Here is a 19,422-nt window from a genome sequence, read left to right as displayed (position 1 = left end):
AAAATAACCATTAAGCCAGTGAAGAATGTTTATATACCTGACAAAACCTCACACTGCAAAAGAATGCATGTCACATTATAGTGACTCAAAGCCAGAAAAAAAGCTAGGCTTCAGCACTGCTGCCTGTCTCCATCTCATGCAGTCTTGTATTTGGCCACTGTTACGGTTCCTAAAACCTCCACAGGATGTCTGTTCCAGGCATTCGCCACCCTGAAAAGTATATATTATAAGTCCTCAAGTATACCAACAAAGTAATTTAAATTACTTTGTTGGTATATCGCTAACTTACCTCTCATCGCCAAACTGATGGAAAAAATTGTCAACAAGCAACTGTCAGAATATCTGGAAGATCATAACATTCTATCCCCAGCTCAATACGGCTTCCGAAAACGTCTAAACACCGAATCTCTCTTACTATCTCTCACTGATACCATCCTAGTTAACCTGGAGAAAAAACAATCTTACCTGCTTGTTCTTCTTGATCTTTCTGCTGCGTTTGATACGGTAAAACACACTACACTTATAGACCAACTAGCTAATATAGGGATCAAAGGCACAGCCCTCAGATGGTTTCACTCCTTCCTAAGCAACAGATTCTACAAAGTAAGGATAAACAACAAAGAATCGTATCCAATCCTTACAGAGCAAGGAGTCCTGCAAGGATCCTCACTTTCTCCCACCCTTTTCAATATCTACCTTCTCCCTCTCTGCCACCTACTCTCAAACCTCAAACTTACCCATTATCTCTATGCAGACGACATACAAATCCTTCTCCCGATTACAGAATCCCTTCAAAAAACTATCACATACTGGAACGAATGCCTACAGCCTATTAAAGACTTACTCTCAAGCCTCAACCTAGTATTGAATGCTAATAAAACCGAAATGCTCATTGTCTCTCAGGATCCCCTTACAATCTTTTCTAGCCTCTCTCCTCAAAACGTAAATAACATGTTCTCACCTGACGTCAGAGACCTTGGAGCATGGCTTGACAATAATCTAAACCTAAAAAAGTTCGTAAACAATACCACAAAGGACTGCTTTTACAAACTGCAAGTCCTCAAAAAACTCAAACCCCTCCTTTACTTCTCCGACTTCAGGCTAGTACTACAATCCATCATATTATCTAAGCTCGACTATTGTAACTCCCTGCTGCTAGGTCTACCTACCAACACCATCAAACCATTACAGATGGTACAGAATTCTGCTGCTAGAATTCTAACAAGCACAAACAGAAAAGATCACATCACCCCAATCCTTCGTAACCTACATTGGCTTCCCATTAAACAAAGGATACTCTATAAGGTACTCACTATCATCCACAAAGAGATAAACAATCTAGCTCCCATCACGTTAAGCGCTCAACTACAACCGCACACATCTTCTAGACCAATTAGAAGTGCTTACAGAGGAACACTGCATGCCCCGCAAGTAAAATCATCATTGAGCAAACGAGCGCTATCCTCAGCAGGCCCCCACCAGTGGAACTCGCTCCCCCCTGATCTAAGAATAGAACCCAATCATCAAGAGTTTAAAAAAAGATTGAAGACTTTTCTTTTCCAACAAGCCTTCCCTGACTCTCAATTCAACTGAAACGGAAAGACTTCCTAAATATGAGATATCCTCTATTTATGGACACCGCACCAAGTCCTTCTTTCAGGACACTGCAACTGGACAACAATCTTTGAGCTCTAAAATTCACTTTACTTTATTATATATATTTTGCATTCTTTATATGCCATTATTCTACTTTAATTAGTTAAACTGTATAGATTATATCATATAATATAATTTTTATTTATTACTATGTTAAACTATAATATTTATTTATCACTATGTTTAATATGTTAATTGTCATCTAGTTATATTGTTCCATCGGTTCTTCTGTTTTATGTAAAGCCCCTCTCCCTGTTGGGCAGTTTTTCGTTTTATGTAAACCGGAGTGATTTGTAGTCCCTACAAGAATTTCGGTATATAAAAATTAAAAACAAATAAATAAATAAATAAATTTCAGCATGCAGACATGCAATTTCTCTCTTAACCTCCCTCATCCTCCTCATCCCTGATGTCTGTCTTCCCTTTGCAACTTTGCAGCTACTCCAAGACATGGGTCCTTTTCCTTCTGTCCATACCCAGATCACAGAACCAACAGGATGGGAGAATGAGTAATTGATTCTGATATTTTTAAATGTAAATTATGTGCTGGGATAGAGAAGGGTCTCACAATTTATTTATTTTTTTATTATACTGATTGTATTTATAAGTGGGGGAGATGGTGTGGAAAAAATATCTCGTACTATGTAACAGGTTCAAGCCAGGCTCAAGCCAAAGGAAGGCATTCAGTAAGTCAGGTTCTAAAAATGAAACAGCAGCTTTTATTCACAGGATACTATATAGCTTGAGTGGGAGGTGACAAAGAGTAGTGGTAAATGGAGTTCATGCCAAGGAAAGGTGCGTTACTAGTGATGTGCCACAGGGATTGGTCCTTGGACTGTTCTTTTTACAACATTTTCATATGTGATATTATGGAAGGGCTTTTGGGAAGAGTTTGTATTTTTGCGAATGATTCCAAAACCTTCAACAAAGTAGACATGCATGAAAGTCAAGAGCGGGAGTAGGCAACCCCAGTCCTGTCTCCATATCATGCAAATATACTGTATCTCATATATATTCACTGCAGATGTCCTGAAAACCCGACCTGTTTGTGGCACTCCAGGAATGGCAGTGAAAATTTAAAGCTAAAAAAAAAATGCAGAGGCATGCACTTGGACTGAAAATCCAAGGGAGTGATACAGCCTAGGGAGTGAAATTCTTCTATGCATGATATAGGAAGCTGGTCACTTTCAAGGGAAAAGAGACACTGGAACTAGGGATCATGGGAATGCTAATGAAAGGAGGTAAATTGAGGAGTACTCTAAAGAAAAATTTCTTTACATAAAGGGTAGTGAACACATGGAGCATCCTCCCATTGGAGGCGGTGGAGACAAGGACAGTTTCTGAATTTAAAAAAGCATGGGATAAGCTCAGGAGATCTCTGAAGGAGTGGCAGGGATTATAGAACTAAACAGCTGTGTGGATGGGCAGACTAGATGGGCCATATGGTCTTTTTCTGCCACCTTGTTTCCATGTTTCTATAAAGGCCAGCTTTACACACAACATACTCCTCCTGGGTTCAGTTGGAAACTAGCAAAACACAGTCCTAGGACTCAGCAGCTTGACCTTAACTTTAGGGCTGACTTTAAAAGCAATTCTGAGCCACTCTACCCCCATAGTTTGTACAATTCTAGTGGGTTATTTAGTTTTATGGCAGCAGTTCCAATTCCAGGGTCTCCAGCTTCGTGTCCATAGCTCTCTGCTTGCCTGGCTCCTGAGGCGTCACACCGCACCGCCCACAGGATCCATTCAGACTTCCAAATGGCTCATGCTAATGCTTTCGATTTGCTTGCCATCAGGCCGATTCAGTAAAGTCCGCGGGAGAGCGGACGAATGCCCGCTCTCCCGGCGCGTGCACCGGCCCCTCGCCAGTGCGCGCATTTTAGTATTCAAATTAGGTGGTGCGGTAGAAACGGGGAAAAGGAGGCACTAGGGACACTAGCGCGTCCATAGCGCCTCCTTTTAGCCCGGAGCGGCGGCTGTCAGCGGGTTTGACAGCCGACGCTCAATTTTGCCAGCGTCGGTTCTCAAGCCCGCTGACAGCCACGGGCTTGGAAACCGGACGCCAGCAAAATTGAGCGTCCGGTTTTCGGCCCGACAGCCACGGGCCGAATTCAAATTTTTTTTTAACTTTTTTTACTCTTCGGGACCTCCGACTTAATATTGCCATGATATTAAGTCGGAGGGTGCAGTAAAAACTGCTTTTCTGAGCACTTTCCCGGTGCCAGAAGAAATTAGCGCCTACCTTTGGGTCGGTGCTAATTTCTGAAAGTAAAATGTGCGGCTTGGCTGCACATTTTACTTTCTGAATCGCGCGGGCATACCTAATAGGGCCATCAACATGCATTTGCATGTTGAGGGCGCTATTAGGTGCCGCAGGTTGGACGCGCATTTTCCTCCCCTTACTGAATAAGGGGTAAGGGAAAACGCGCATCCAAGAGCAGGTACTGTATCGGCCTGCATGTTTCTTTGGGGTATGCCTTTCTCCTCAAATGTGCAGTTCCTCTCAGCACTGCTATATCCTTCTACCATAAACTGTTATTCATTAAAATTCATTTTTTAAAGAAAACTTATTAAAAGATGTTTTAGCCCCCCCAAGTTGTTTTATAACCACATTAAGGCACTCCAGGATGTTTGTTGTAGAATATAAGTACTTTTAAGTTGGTGAAAGATACCTAAGTTGTGGTGATATCACACCACAACATGTTCCTCATTGTGCCTTATTGATTTTAATATGATATGAAGCGGCCACATTGATCAAACCAAACTATTGTATATAGTCATGTAGAAAATGTTGCCACACTGCACAGCTCCAGTCTTGTTTTGACTTCCCACTCTCCTTTGTATCTGTGCATCCGGTAATGAAACAGCCCTGCTGGTCCAAGGAACAGACAATCAAAATAAGCAGAACTGCATCACAGAATTTTCGACTGTTGTCTTGAAAAGTCAGCTGCCCGAGAGAAAAATGAAAACAATTTCCTTCATTTTCGTTTCTCTCCATTGTGCTCAGGTGTTCTTTCAGGTAGATTTGGAGCATCCAAAGGACTTCTGGAAGACCCTGGTTCCTTTCATTAAAATTCCATTTGGGATAATTTTGATATTGCAGTAAAATGTATTTCAGTGAAGATATTTCAAAAGTTGTACATTATACAAACAAGTAATTTATATTATTGGAATGCTGAAACTCTCTTTTGTGTTGGTGGATATGTTTACAAGGCAAAGGAGCACAATTGGACCAACCTGCTCCTGAGTTGATCGAGCTGCGTAGCCTCTGACTGGCACTTGTAAACTTTATTGTCCTGCTGATACAAGGCAGGGGTTAAAACACAGCGCCAAAGGAACAGTGTGTCACATAATGAGTAGGTGATTTGCAGGAAAACTCCAAACAAGCTATTGTCTTGAAGACAATGTAGAGTATTTAATGGAAGGTCATAAAAGCTTTCATATTCAAAGCAGCAGGCGTGTAAACATCTAAATGTAAGATCAAAGTCCAGTTATAATCCACAATAGGTCCCCTAATAGCTGCGTCTTGGGGAGGGACAGGGATGACCAAGTGGTCTTAAATAAGGTTGATTCTTTAAAACAAGGTGACACAACATGGTTTCGAGTACAAAATGCAATGCTTTACCTATATACAAATTAAGAAATGTTGGGGGTTTTTTTAATTGTTAGAAACAGCACATGAAACAAAAAGGGGATTGATAAGGAGAAGGCAATTCAAAGGAGGGCCACCAGCATGGTGCATGGCCTGCATTACAAGCCTTTCAGTCGCGCTAACAATGTATTCTCTAGAAAAAAGGACAGAAGGGAAAACTAAAATGCAAACATTCAAATGTCTCGCTGGCTTCAATATGGTACCAGGAGGTAACATTCTCCACAGTACGAGTAGCTCAAGGTCAGTGGATCATCAAATGAAGCTGAAGGGAGCGCGGTTTAAAGAGGAATATGGGGGAAAACATTTTCACTGAGAGAGTGGTGAATAGCAACATAGTAAATGATGGCAGATCATGTTCTATCCAGTCAGCCAGGTAGAGATTCTTCCAATTTAAGTCAAAGCACACATAAAATTCTTTATGCAACTCAATAACAACTCCTCCTTCCTCCAAGCCTTTTACCTGTTTATCAGTTTTGTTCCCTCCATATCTGTCCCAAACATGCCAAGAATCTGCCAAAGTGATGGCCTTCACCTACTTCTGGAAGCAGCTTTCAGCAGAGGTACAGGGGTAAGAACCAAACGAGTGGCTGAATTCACGCGTGCCTGAGATGGACACAGAGGGAATGTAGTAGCAGGGGAAGAGAGGAAGAATACCACAGATAATGTATTTATTTATATTCCGCCTTTTGGCGCTTCAGAGCAGATTGCATTCAGGTACTGAAGGTATTGCCCTATTCCCAGGGGGGCTTACAATCCAAGGGAGAGATTCATCAAACCACGAGAGTTTATCACGGGAGGATGTCCCCACGATATTTGGTCCCTCCCGACAAATTATCACAGCTGTAGCGTGGTGTGATTTTTATTGTGGCAAAAAATCATGCTGCAGTACCATTCCTTCCCTCTTGAGAGCAGCCCCTGTCACTTGACAGGGGCAAGATCAAGTCAGCGCTAGTTTTCAAAATGGCACCGACCTGGCCAGGGGCTAGGGGTTGCTCTGGCTACCCTTTTTCAAGGTACAGGGAATTAGGGGATTGGGTGGGGGGGGGGGTCGTACTGCTCCCCCTAGACCAGCAGGAAACTCTTTTTGGGGGTTGGAGTGGCTACTAGACACTGGTGACTTTCTATTATTTAGAAAGGGGGTTGGGATGGGATGGAGTGGGGAGGATAGGGGGTTGAGGGCGATCCATTGACTATGGGATTTTTTGACTTAGAAGGGAAGAGGGGAGAGGGAAAGGGCTATCGCCATGCATATTCCATATGTATTTTTTTTTTCCTGGGGGATCAGTGCCACCTCAGAAGTTGGCAGGAGGGGTCGACATCAACCCCAGGAGTGATTTTTTATGCTTTTGAGGGGTATGTGCAACGGGCACCTTGGCCCTTTAAATTTTCCACAGCAACATCCAGGACCCACGTTAGTGGCCCAATGCTGCCTTAGAAAATTTATATACACCTCCCTCAAACACAATAAAATAACAGGGTTGACTTTTTTATGTCAGCCCTGTTATTTTATTAGCATTGGATTGCCTATGCATAAGCTGCTTTGCATGCATTAGGCATAGACAATTTTATGCATGCAAAACAGCTTATTTCCATACACAGTGAAAATCTTTTGATATATTGCACAATAGTGCCATGATATGGCAATATCATGCGATAAACAGCATTTATCACACATTACATGCTGTTTAACTTGCAATAATACCATATCATGGCTTAATGAAGCCAGGCCTATGTTTGTAGCTGAAGCAATGGAGGGTGAAGTGACTTGCCTAAGGTCACAAGCAGTAGCATGGGATATGAACCCTGGTTTCGCTGGCTCACAGCCTGCTGCTCTAACCGTTAAGCTATTCCTCCACATAGTGGGAGATTTAGGGTTTGCCGCCCCTAAGCACTTTTGGTGCCTTTGCCCCCACTTTACCCCTTTCTCCCCCTTCCTAGACAAGAGACAACAGAGCAGAAAATGTAGGGTACAGCCTTCTTTGTTCTGCCCTGTCTGCTCCAGGCTCACCTCCTCCCCTTAACTCTCTGAATGACAGGAGGAAAGGACAGGATTAGAGGGCAGCGTGACTTTTCTTGGCTACGGGCTCTGGCCTCACCTTCCTCCTCCAGTTTCTTCCTGGACAGGAGGGGAGGGACTGGAATAGAGAGTAGAGCAGGTTTTCTTTGCTCTGTCCCTTTCAGCCTCACCCCTTCCCTTCCTGTGTTCTGCACTGGAAGGGGGAGGGCTTGAAGCAGGAAGCAGACCATTCTCTGCTGAGTGAAATTCAGCAGAACTGGGAGGCAGCAAATCTTCAACCGGCCTGCTGCATCCCCCCCCCCCTCCCCCCACCTAGAATTTTGCCACCTATTGGCAGAGCCAGGCCGGCTTCCACAGTAGGCACTGTGATAGCACAGGAAGCAGGTACAAATGGGCAGTCTGGGTGGACCAAGTGGTCTTTACCTGCCAATATCTTCTATGTACAGAATCTGTGAAACCTTTCTAAAATAAAATTCTTGTAAACCATATTTGCTTTAGGAAGTTAATTAATCAAGTGAATGTTTAGTCATAAAATATACATTGGGTTTATTATTTCTTTAAATCCACCTCCCAATTAGTGGTTAAGTACTTTAGTTTGACCATGGAACTGCCCTTTTGGTTGAGCTTCTCTGGCTCCCAGTGTCCCTTCGTATTCAGTTCAAAATAAGATGCCTTATCGTCAAAGCCTTGGGTTGGGGCACTCCTTCTTATCTTTCTTCTGTAATTTCCCTTTATGTACATTTTCACCCACTGTGGTCTTCGCAGCTAGAGCTTCTAGTGTTGCCCTTTGTTAGAAACATATAGATGGAGACATCTGGAGAAATTTGTTTTTCTTATTTAGCTCCTGGCCTTTACCACTTAATATTTGCCTTGAGAAAGAGTTCTTGAAATTCAGGGAGACACTGAAGTTTTACCTGTTTGCATAAGTCTTCCCTCATCTGAATTCTACTTGATTTTATTTTATTTTTATTTTTGTGTTAGATTCTGCTCTTTTTTATTGCACTTCATTATTTTATTGATTTTATTTTGTATTTCATTTATATTTGCCTTAATGTTTTGTTATTTTATTCATTTAAATTGTTTTGTTGTATTATGATTTTGTTACATTTTCATTAGTTTTATTTTGATATGTTTTATGCCATATTTTTGCTAGTTTTTTAAATTGTTAGCTTGTTAAAATTTTATTTGTACATCACTTTGTTTTACCAATGTAATGAATTGCGATTAATCAAGTAATAATAAACAAACATTTTGCTTTGCATTTCACACAACCAGGACTGATAATAATATTCATTTTCACCACCCACTCATTTGTGGCTTATAGCTTGTTTAAACAACATAATTCTGTTCACTTCATCAACTTTCATGCCTCGCAATATTAATTATGTCTCCACAGAGAGATGCTTTGAGGACCATGAAAATGTTGTTGATATTTTATCAGACTGGACAAGAGATAGTGAAAATAAAATTCTGTTTCTGCAAAAAAAAGAAAAATATGCTGTTTTTAAAAATCCTCAGGTAAAGTAATACCATTTATGACTAATACTTTTGTTCATTTTCTTTCATGCTTTTTTTTTTTTTTGCAAGTTCCTTTCTGTGGGGGCATAAGAGATTGATCATTATGATTAGAAAAAGAGAGGAAAAAAAGATAAAAACATATACAGTACTTCTTTTTTCTGACTTCCATTTTAAAGGGACTTTCCTTTAGCAGCCAAAAACAGTATCTATATAATACAAACATTAAATATAAGCAAGTAGTGCATGCATTATTTAATGAACTTCACAACAGTATTACAGAGTGAAAAGACAAAACTCCACCATTGAACGTAAAAAACAATACAGAAAACTGCTGGACTTTTTGGAATGCCTAGCACAAGAGTTGGTTTTAAAATGTAGCACTTCTAAAGGCAACGGTCCATCAGAAAGCCGTTAAACGGGACTTTTTCCTCAAACTACATTTTTAAAATTGTATTTTTGGCCTGTTAGGTTCCTCCTGCACCTTTGGATGCTCAACTCCATCTAAGTCAATCTCTACTGGGCCATGAGCGTTCCTTTGTAACTACACAGGTTTCCCACCCATCCCCCACCCCTCCATTTTAATAACCCCCCACCTAGCCCAGACCATGACTCAGTCTACTCCTTCCAGAGCCCAGGGCACAGTGCATGTGCACCCTAAGTTCTTCCAGTAGATATCACCAGTGAGTAATAGATGAGACTCTGGCCTTTCATAAAATGAGAGTACTTTGCCTATCAGTTAAATGGGAATAGTCTATTTGCATATATGTACGGTGGAGGCATGCAGGCATGGAGTAATTTTGTTTTGTTTTGTGTTTTTTTTTAAAAACTTTAACTTTTTATTTAAATAAATATGCAATAGCAATAGTCCCTTAGCTTTGGATTCATTTGGAAGATAATTATCCTTAGCCACTTCCATGAGTGGAACAACAAAGCTCATTATCTATCTATGATTCTTAAAGAAAGTAAAGGTGAAGATTTTTAGGCAACCTTATGGATGACATTAGGCTTGCTCCGCAGTGTGTTTATCTGTCATCATTGTTATTTTGATTGTATTTTAAATAGTTTTTATGTTTAATGTATTTGTTGTCTTCTTTTATGAATGTATTTTAAATGAAATCCACAACAAGCAGTCTCAATCTAGCGAACATTGCCCAAATCTCATCTTTGGGTGAGTTTCCTCACTCCGTAGGTCATCAAATCTTCACAAGAGACCACTGTTCTGTTTGTACGTCTCACGTTGAATGTGAAAGTGGCCCCTAACCCCCTACACTAATACTTAAACCTCACCTCGAGTTACTAGGTGGGCCTCCCATAGGGATACAAATACCTGTCTAGGGAGGCAGCACTATGGTAGGTCAGTCTCTCTCTCTCTCTCTCACTCTCTCTCTCTCTCTCTCTCTCTCTCTCTCTCTCTCTCTCTCACCTGCATCATGCAAACAGTGCAGCTGTTTCACAGCACACCATAAATCCTCCCTACAACAGCTATAGACTTGACAAACTTTGTATTTTAAAGGTGGTTTTTCCTCTTTCTTTATTAAGAATGTTTATTTATTTATTTTGAATATTTATATTCTGCCTGTGTGACAAAGTCATGCTAAATGGATTAGACAGGCGTTTATAAAATACAAATAAAAATTAAATAAAAGAAACATAAAAACACAGTCATTTAAACATTAAATAAACTCATACTTGTCTCGATTTAAACACTGTGTGAATAGGAGACTTTTTAGCTCTTTTATAAACAGTTTAACATCATTAATTAGTTTAAACTCTTTGCTTAATGTATTCCACATGTTAGGATCCGTGCGTTAGTGGGCCCTTGGCCCGAGGTAAGAGTTGGTATCGCCCACGGGGAGGAGCCTCACTGGGCCTCACCGTCGGGAGGCGAGGTCTGCAGCAGCAGATGATACATGTGGGGTGTGGATGCAAGTGCCAGAGTAGGGACTCACTGTGGTGGAGTGCAGAGCAGGCCCAGAGGAGCGGGGAATGCAAGGCAGAGTATGGAGGAGTGCTGAGGGGGCAACCCCAAGGGGCGGAGCCACGTGGTGAGTCAGCACGGGAGAAGTGACGTACTCTTACCCGAGGAGCAGGGAAGCCCAAGGGGTCTCTGGCAATGCACGTTGACGCTACCCCGAGGAGCGGGGAAGTATAAGCACAGTCTCTGACGTGAAACAGGACGCGGCCCCGAGGAGCGGGGCGAGCGGTGCAGTCACTGAAGTACACAAGGTGCTGCTCCAAGGAGCGGAGAAGCACGGCAGTCACTGAAGTACACAAGGCGCTGCTCCGAGGAACGCGGAAGCGTGGCACAGTCACTGGAGTCCACAAGGCATTGCCCCGAGGAGCGGGGGATCGTGGCACAGTCACTGAAGAACACAGGGCGCTGCCCCAAGGAGCAAGGAAGCGCGGCACAGTCACTGAAGTAGAAAGGCAATGGCCCGCAAAGTGGGGTACACCAATGCTGAGTCTCCAAGAGGCATTGTAGTTCCAGGAGTGACCCCCGAGGAGTGGGAAAGCTGGCAGGCAAGGCATCTGAGATGAAGGGCCTTCCGAAGAGCGGATAGCCAGAGACAGGAGTGGGCCCCCGAGGAGCGGGTACCCGATGAGTGTCTCACGCCAAGAAGTGCAGGATACAGGAACCATGGTCCAAAGAGAAAGCAGCAGGAATCAGCAATGAAGGAACTCGTTGCCAAGTCGATTAGAGCCAGGCTCTGGTGGTGCTTAAGAGTCCAGGGCTAGTGATGTCATCAGGAGGATGACATCACTAGCCCTGATGTCCTTAAAGGAGGGCCGAGCAGCGCACGCATGTGCCTAGGAAGGCCCGGAGGATGCATGGCGGTCGGCGACGTCCCTGCCGCCATGTGGCATCCTGGAACAGGGCAACATGCGTCGGAAGCGGCTAGCCACAGCCGCGAGTTCACCCAAGGAAGAGAGGGCAGCAGCACATGAGGTGAGTAATAGCGGTCGCAGCCATCTGTATATTGTGCTTGTATAATATGCCGGTAGCAGGAGAAAATGGAAGCTCGTATTGAGCGTCCGTTTTCCTAATCCGCACTTACAGTCACCTCTCCCAGGCACCCTTTGCCAAGGATGTACTAGGAATGCATAATTCCCCCTAGCGCCTCCTTTTTAATGTGGCAGCTCATTTGCCTATTGAATCGCGCGCCCAGGAGAGGTGGATGGATGCGCGTTAGGAAAACCGGCCCTCAATATGAGCACCCGTTTTGAGCATGCCCATATTTCATCAGCTCCCATATGTGCAGCCAAATTTTGTAAAAGTTGTAAAATAAGCATTCAACGATTTTAAAAGAAAACATAAAGGTAAAAGATAAACATTGAAAAGAGCAGATGATAACATTGAACCCTGGTGAACTCCCATCTCTAAAGGAAACTAATCCGAGTAGAGGGAACCTATTTTAACTTGCTGTTGGCTTGCAGATAAGTAAGATTCAAACCACTGCAGTTCACCACCACCAATATTGAAGTCTTTCAATCTGGCAGTTAAATGGAATGGCTTACTGAATCAAAAGCAGAAGTGATCTCTAAGTAAATTGCAATAATGGCCCCACCAGAATCCATACTTCTTAAAAGAGAATAATTTACTGCCACCAGTAGTGTTTCAGTACTTTGATTTTGTCTGTGGAGCACACTGTTAACCGGCATTTGGACGCGTGTTTTCGATGCGCTAGCTTTACCCGCTTTTTCAGTAAGGGGTAATAGCGCGTCGAAAACGCACGTCCAACCTACCCCCCCCCCCCCCCGAGACGAATAGCGCCCGCAACATGCAAATGCATGTTGATGGCCCTATTAGTCATTCCCGCGCGATACAGTAAGTAAAATGTGCAGCCAAGCCGCACATTTTACTTTAAGAAATTAGCGCCTACCCAAAGGTAGGCGTTAATTTCTGCCAGCGCCGGGGAAGTGCACAGAAAAGCAGTAAAAACTGCTTTTCTGTGCACCCTCCGACTTAATATCATGGTGATATTAAGTTGGAGGTCCCAAAAAGTAAAAAAAGTAAAAAAAAAAAAAATTTTAAATCAGCTCGCGGGTTGAAAACCGGATGCTCAATTTTTCCAGCGTCCGGTTTCCAAACCCGTGGCTGTCAGCGGGCTCGAGAACAGACGCCGGCAAAATTGAGCATCGGCTGTCAAACCCGCTGACAGCCGCCGCTCCTGTCCAAAAAGAGGCGCTAGGGACACACTAGTGTCCCTAGCGCCTCTTTTTACTGCGGGCCCTAATTTAAATATTTTGGGCGCTCGCCCGCTCTCCCCGTGAACTTTACTGTATCGGCCTGAATAAGAGGTATGTGTTGGACTGGTATTTTATTCTACATCTGCATCTACCTGTACCCTTCAACCTGTATCTTGGTCCAATCACAGTGATTACTGCCAGTCTGTAGACTAGTTTTGAGTTTCAGATGAGAATGAAGACATTTCATATATTTTATTCCAAGACAAATTTAATCCCTGGTAATTTTATTTTATTACTGGATGACTTCTCCTCTAACATAATTATGGTTCCAGTTGAGGAGAAGGCTGAGGTATGGTTTTCTGAAATTAAGAAAGCATTTGACTCACTAGCACCTATTAGGTACCATCTTATTCCTAAGGGCAGATCTAGTTATTGGCTCACTGATGAGCTTCATGCCCTAAAAGAGTGGGGTGCCAACTGGAAAGGAAATGGCATAAATTAAACGATGATGTGACCAATTCCCATTGTTTAGGCCATTATATAATTTATGCTCATATAATTGCCCAGGCTAAAAAAGAATTTTAATATCACTGTTGTCTACTTCCATATTTATTTATTTATTTATTTATTTATTTATTTGACAGCTTTTATATACTGATGGTGGTTGGGAACATCTCATCGGTTAACAGGAAACAAAAAATTAGCAACAGGCTTTACAATGAACATAGAATTGGTGGATATATTAATGGGACTGTGGTGATGTTCATTTTCCCAAGTTAATTCATTTAATTTAGGAAGCATTTTGTCTGAGTCGAAGGTTACGACATGCTTACTGGACCCATACCCTCCCTGCTTATTCAGTCATTTATGCATGGTCTTCTAGAATCTCTATGAGTTATTATGAACTCCTCTTGATGCAGAGTGGTTTTTTTTTAATCAACTGAAGTTAGCAATAGTAAGACCTTTACTTAAGAAGCCATCTTTAGATCCATCTAGTTGTTATGGTTTTGATGAATTGGTGAACCCCGGGCCGAGGTGAGAGGAGTCTCTGCTCATAGGGAGGAGCCCCATAGGCCTCACCGTCGGTGGGCGTCATCTCAGCAACATAGGACACAGCTGTGAGAGAGACTTTATTAAAGAGAAAAGATAGTACATAACCCGAGGAGCGGGAAATGTAATAAACACAGTCTTAGAGCAAATACAGTAGTCAGGATGATGATGTAGATACGAAGGTCCTGGTAGTGGCCCACAGCACGAGGTACACCCGGGGATTCCTACAGGCTGATGTAAATACCTCTGAGTGCAGATCCGGTAGTGGCCCGCAGCGCAGGGTATGCCGAGGAAGCTGCACTATAGATGCCAAGGAGGCAGAGGTTGGTGATACAGGAACCAGGCCGTAGACTTTGAGTAAATGATGTAGTATCCTGATGTACAGATAGCATAGCATAGACAGACTCAAGAACGGTAGTGGCCCGAGGAACGGGGTACGCCATGGAATCTTCAGTAAAGTTGATAGAAGTTGGAGAATATACTCGCACAAGGAAGTCCCAGCAGAGATACCTGAGGAGTGAGTCAGGAAGTCCCAGGCAGGAGGGCCCTCCGAGGAGCAGATAGCCAAGACGTGGAAGAGCCCCCGAGGAGCCGGTACTCAGAGCGTCCGAATGCCAGGAGGAGAGTCTGGAACAGAAGATCCAAGTTAGAGCCGATTTAACAAGCGAGAGAACTCCTTGCTAACTTGTCTTAGCAATGGGCCAGTCAGTATAAGTACACTAGGGGTGTAGACGTCATTGGGAGGGGACGCCCCTGAGGTTCCCGCCATGATGTATTCATAAGGAGGCTCTGCGCGCGCACCTAGGTGATGCCGGAAGTAAGATGGCAGTCGGTAGCACACACACTGTCCCGGGGATGCCAGGGAAGTTGATATTGGTTGGCGGAGGCCACCATTCTCCCAATGATTGACATTGCAGGGGAAAAAAAGGTGAGCATGAGAGGTCACAGCTGTCTGCAACCGACGGGCGCAACACTAGTTTGGATGGTTATAAACCTGTGGCTAACATGCCTTTTTTAGGGAAAGTCACAGAGTGCATAGTCTACTCTATAGTTAAATATTAAACTTCATTCAAGATAAAAAATCTTCTTGATTCTTTTCAATCTGGCTTCAAACCTTATTGTAGTATGAAAACCACCTATTGGGAATTCACGATATCTTATGATGAGAGCTTAATTCCTTATTAATTTTGTTTGTCTTTACAGCAGTCTTTGACACCCTTGATCATGGATCATGAGCCAAACTGGGTGTCATAGATAAATGTCTATGATTGGTATGAGTTATTTCTTATTGAGAGGGAACAGTTGGTTAGAGTGGGAAACTGTGCCTCTGCTTCCTGACCAGTGGAATGTATCCTATTTAACATTTATGTCTACACATTGTTGTTGCTTCTGCAAGACCTCAATATATGCTATTTTATGTAAGTGGACAAAGCCCAGTTAGTGGCTCCATTGAGTATTAATTGAAAGGAAACAATTAATAAAGTGAATTACTAAAATTGTACATTAGTCTTGTCAGAAAAGGCTCAGGCTTAACTCTCAAAAAACAGAAATGCTTTAACTCAGGCACCAGTAAGTCAAGTGCTTTAGGTTACCGAGCCTTGCTGTGAATGATATGTCATTGCAGATCAGCTCAAAAGTAGAGTCTGGGCATGATTCTAGACTCATCATTGGGCTTAGAAGATCAGATTGTTCAGGGAGTTTGCAGCTCCATTACATCCTTCAGTTGTGTCCCTATTTATCCATGACCGACTTAGTTATGGTGGTGTTTGCTCTTGTTTGTTGGTTAGACTACTGTAACATTCTTTATGTCAATTTGCCACAGAAGCTTTTACTGCTTGTCTTATTTGTTGCTGTGGTGTTAGGACCCACATTTCACCAATCCTGATGAATCTGCATTGGCTTCCTGTTCATTGCAGAATTAAGTTTAAACTGATTTCTGTGACTTTTAAGATTTTGAATGAGATGGGAACTTGGTACTTGATTGATCAGGTGTGAAGATATGTTCCTAATAGGACTCTTCACTCGGCTGATGGCAATTTATTGCAGATCCTGTCACCTAAGGACGTGAAGAAAGTGTTCTCATGTGATGCCCTGTTGAGTGGAATTCACTTCTAAAGTCATTTGTTTAATGTTTGATTTGTTTGACTTCAGGAAATCGTAAAAAAAACCTGGCTATTTTTTTTAGCCTTTAGCTCACTGCTCGTCAGTTCTGGAGCACTAACTAGTTATTAGGCAGCTGTATGGGTACTTGAGATTATACTGTTGAGGTATATTTTAATCTGTGGGTTGTGTTTTATTTTTCTGTTGTATTTATTTGTCCTACTGTACCCCACTATGGGTCTATAAGTGCAGATATATAAATCAAATGAATGAATGAATGAATGAATGAATGAATGAATGAATGAATGATTATAGGCTTCAGTTCTGCAAACGTTCTGAGTCATGGAAATGGCCAACTGTCTAGACATTTTTCTGCCTGTGGCTTTTTGTTTCATGTTGCAAAATAGATGTTCAATCTGATGTGAGAGAAATCTGCTCTTTCCTATGAACATGTACTTCTGGGCATACCTCTTTTTGTTTACCTCTGAAATTTTACAGAACAGAGGCCAAAATATATAAATGGTGATATTTACTCTGAAGTACACCCATGGCATGTACTGCAGTGTTATTAAGGTCTTACGTTGAGCAACACTGTCTGAATTAAATAGGACACTGGAATATTTAAATATTTTGGACAGTTCAATGTGTGCTACAAATGTGGGAGAAACCAGTGTTACAAAGACCCAGAATGAATCTGAAAACTCATCTGGGACTTTCTGCGCAATATTCTATTGTCATCCTTTCTTGTTTTCATTACTTTGACAGTGGTGAAAGATGGATTGCTCTTTTTATTGCCAGGGATGAGAAGTTGTATTTCCTTCATGTTAGTGATTTATCACAGTACTGCATGAGGAAATCAATTCCTATTTCTTGAACATACCAGTACATTATAAGAAATGGAGGGAGGGCGAGCTGGGAGAGAGAGGAGTTTGTTAACATCAAGCCGGGAAAGACTTACCCCGACGCACCTGGAGGGACCTGTGCTGCCGGAGGCACAACGAGGTGGGACCGGAACTGGCCATAAAAGCGGCCAACCAGAGCTCCACTCTCCGATGGCGAGCTGGGAGAGAGAGGAGTTTGTTAACATCAAGCCTGGAAAGACTTACCCCGACGCACCTGGAGGGACCTGCGCTGCTGGAGGCACAATGAGGCGGGACCGGAACTGGCCATAAAAGTGGCCAATCTGTGGCGCGCAGCAGAGCCGGTGCGCTGCTGAAGCCGCGCGCGCTAAAGGGGCGCGCGCACAGCAGGCTTTGCCGGGCTTCACCGGTGATTCGCCCTGTTTGAAAAGAACTAAGTAAGTCCTCTATGTAATTCTTCTTTGAAACTCTCCCATCTCCGGGTCATCAGTTTTAGATTTAAAATCACTCTAGCTGTGTGGAGTTAAGGTTTGTTTGATCCTGTGCTTGTGGCTGGGCATTATGCCCCCGAAGAGAAAGGGGAAAGTTAGAGTTTTCCCTACCCTCTCACTTCCATCTCCCATCCAGCAGGAAATTATGAACTTTATGCTCACCCCTAATCCATTAAATAAAGGAGCTGAAGACTCTGGTGTGCCACGAGTGCAGGGAGACTCTCATGTGCCTGCAGAGGAGGCTTCCTTAAGTCCCAATATAGGGCTTCCCCCACTTCAGAGATTGAAGGAAGGCCCCTCTGAAACTGTTTGTGAAGAACTGGAGCCTGTGGCAGGTGGTTCTCAACCCTGTCAGCAAAGCCCGAGAATTGAAATTGACCCGTCTGCCTCCTTAGATTTGAATGGAGGCATAAAAGGAATATTTCAAGCAGAAATACAAACTATTCCGCCAGTTTCAGAGTCAATAGATGTCCCAATTTGACCATCAACGGTGACTATGGACACATTGTGGGAATTGATGGCGGGCATGACAGTTAATATTAAAACTCTTGAGAGGAAAGTTGATTTAATTTCCCAAAGTAAACAACAAGAATTTATTGATATACAAAAACAGATAAAGGATACAAATGATAAAGTTAAACATCTCGAGATACAGGAAAAGAATAATCTTGAATTTAAAGCTGCAGTTGTAAAAGATAAAGAAATTCTGCATAGACGTATAGAAATGTTAGAGAATAATTCTAAACGTTTTAATCTTAGGTTTTTGAATTTTCCTAGGATTCTTGGTGAAGATCCTATTATTACCTTAAAAAAATTTCTGTCAGAGAGTCTTGGTTTTTCAGTGGATCAGGTTCCTACAGTAAACGCCTATTATTTTCTTCCGAAATCTCGAAATGCTGAAAGGATGGAAATGTTCCAGGGTAATCTTTCAAACTTTTTGGAGGATTCCTCTGAGAATATTATCTCTTGGAGTACTATATTGGTGTCCTTTTATGCAATATCTGATATAAATGTAATTATGAAAATGTACTTCAGTAAGTATCCTGTTAAAATTTTTCCTGACCTGGCTATTACAACACAAATTAGAAGGAAGGCATTCCTGGCCTACCGCCAGGAGGTCCTCTCATTAGGATATACTTTTGTGTTAAAGTTTCCTTGCAAATGTATGATAAAGAGACAGAATGATTTATACTTATTTGTTGATCCAGATCAGTTGAAAGTATTTCTTGAGCAAACTAGAATGCCGACATCTTCCCCTGTGCCCAGTTAAATAACAAAGATTTGGATTAGGGAGAGCTAGGGTTTTCATTTTGTACTTAGTATTTTCTTAGGTAAATGTTCCAGATTGATAAACTAAATACCCTCCAGTTGACAGTTAAGAAAGGGTGAGAGTTATGATTTTTTTTTGTATATTGCATTTATATAACAGCAATATTTTCTGTTCTTAAGAAATTCTTAAGATGCCTTTTTATTTTCCTTTTTTCTTTTTCTTTATCTCTCCCATGTTATTGTCTGATAAATAATATACATTGTATGGTATTATTTGGAAAATTGAAAATAAAGAATTAAAAAAAAAAAAGAAATGGAGGACCTTTCAATATTTTTGCAGAAGGGTATCATTCCATGTTGTCTCTGGAGCAAGGTCGGCTTCCTCAGGCCAGGTCTACTTGGTTTTCTTTCACATTGTTCCGTGACATTCTGGAACTTGCAGCAGTCATTTATTGCATTGAAATGGGGTTAAAGGCCCAGTCTGGTGTCTCGGCAGCAAGTTTGTGCACTGCCATGCAGAAGACCCCGGTTTAATTCCCAGGCCTCTGCTCCCCACGACAGCTAAGGCTGTGGATGCTGCAGAGTCTGAGGCATAATCTTGAGATCCCTATCAGCTCAGAG

The 19,422-nt window shown here is 42.3% G+C and overlaps 1 protein-coding gene across 1 annotated transcript in view; it reads left to right on the top strand.

The window, feature by feature from the left end:
* Positions 1-19,422, top strand: part of APBB1IP (amyloid beta precursor protein binding family B member 1 interacting protein) — a 281,248-nt gene that overhangs the window by 163,570 nt on the left and 98,256 nt on the right. Inside the window, exon 8 of the mRNA XM_029588668.1 lies at positions 8,722-8,843. Coding sequence (XP_029444528.1) covers positions 8,722-8,843 — 122 coding nt within the window. The remainder of the gene's footprint in view (positions 1-8,721; positions 8,844-19,422) is intronic.

Source organism: Rhinatrema bivittatum, chromosome 2 (assembly GCF_901001135.1).
Source record: "Rhinatrema bivittatum chromosome 2, aRhiBiv1.1, whole genome shotgun sequence".
In the NCBI taxonomy this organism is placed as follows: Eukaryota; Metazoa; Chordata; class Amphibia; order Gymnophiona; family Rhinatrematidae; genus Rhinatrema; species Rhinatrema bivittatum.
This window is presented reverse-complemented; position numbering and strand designations above follow the sequence as displayed.